At 33.7% G+C, this 1,409-nt stretch overlaps 1 protein-coding gene across 1 annotated transcript; it reads left to right on the top strand.

Moving 5' to 3' along the window:
* Positions 1-8: 8 nt before the first annotated feature.
* Positions 9-1,062, top strand: LOC108763817 (piggyBac transposable element-derived protein 4-like; the record flags this gene model as incomplete). The annotated part of the gene is made up of 1 exon (XM_018511740.1): positions 9-1,062. A coding segment is annotated over one exon (1,054 nt), but the record flags the coding sequence as incomplete, so codon positions are not given.
* Positions 1,063-1,409: the final 347 nt, after the last annotated feature.

Genomic DNA, 1,409 nt, shown 5'->3' on the forward strand with positions numbered 1-1,409 from the left:
AACATTCAAGAATCAACAAGTGCGATTCAATCACTATGGATGAACTGTACACTTTTCAAGCATTGCTTATACTGATGGGGATCGTAAAAAAGCCAGAAATTAAGATGTATTGGTGTAAAGATCCTATGCTTGAAACGCCATTTTTCTCAAAGTGTATGACACTTGTACGATTTCAGAATATACTTGCGATGATGCATTTTTCGCCTGAAACAGATTCACAAGATAAGCTTTATAAGATAAGGCCAGTCGTTGAATATCTGAAAGATCGCTTTCAAAGCATTTACAGACCTGCCGAAAATATTTCTATTGACGAGTCTCTGATGAAATGGCAAGGGAGGCTAAGTTTCAAACAATTCAATAGAAACAAACGAGCTCGTTTCGGAATAAAATTGTATGAAACGTGTGATTCAAAAAATGGATACGTATATAATTTTAAGATCTATGTAGGCAAAGATGAAAATGATTCAAACAAGAAATCACTACTTGGCATATCCGGAAATGTAGTGATGGACCTGCTTTCCGATTTAGGTGAACAAGGGCGTTCTTTATACATCGATAATTGGTATAGTTCACCCTGGCTATTCCTGACATTGCATAATGCGAAAACCAATGTTTGTGGAACTGTGCGACCAAACCGAGCAAAACTCCCAAAAGTAAATAAAAAGGAAATTAAAAATGGCGAGATGAAGGTGTTTAGCTCTCCGCGAATGACATATATGCTATGGAAAGATAAAAGATTGGTGACTATGCTTTCTACCAAACATGCGCCTGAAATGGTTGTAACTAATAAAGTGGACTATCATACTAAGCAAAAAAAGCAGAAACCAAATATTGTATTGGAATATAATGATAATATGGGCGGCGTTGATTTATCTGATCAATGCATTACGCCATATGAAATTCTAAGGAAATCGCAAAAATGGTACATCAAAACTTTCTTTCATTTACTTGACTTAGCCATATTCAATGCTTGGGTTGTTTATAATACTGTTCACGCTGATAAGAAACTGAAGTTTTTACATTTTCGCAACCAACTAGCCAGAGAACTCCTTGAACACCACGGTAACAAAGATTTTAAAGCAAGAAAAAATAATTTTTGTAAAACAAATCCAATGAGATATGCAAATCCGCATTTTCCATCTGCTATTGGAGAAAAAAAAACTGTCAGAAAGCGATGTGTTTTGTGCTACAAAAATGGAAAGTCTCAATTCGTTAGTTTCATGTGTGGGGATTGCAATAACATTCCATTGTGTATAACACCTTGTTTTAAAAATTATCACACTGATGCAGTAAAATGCTAAAACTCACAAGTGTGTAATAATATTTCACGTACAAAAAAGAGAGAAAACATAAACTTACATTTTTATAAATCAAAAAAATCAAAAAAACTTAAAAAAATTAAAAAAAAA

Source organism: Trachymyrmex cornetzi, unplaced genomic scaffold, assembly GCF_001594075.2.
Source record: "Trachymyrmex cornetzi isolate Tcor2-1 unplaced genomic scaffold, Tcor1.1 C3899476, whole genome shotgun sequence".
NCBI classification, from domain to species: domain Eukaryota; kingdom Metazoa; phylum Arthropoda; class Insecta; order Hymenoptera; family Formicidae; genus Trachymyrmex; species Trachymyrmex cornetzi.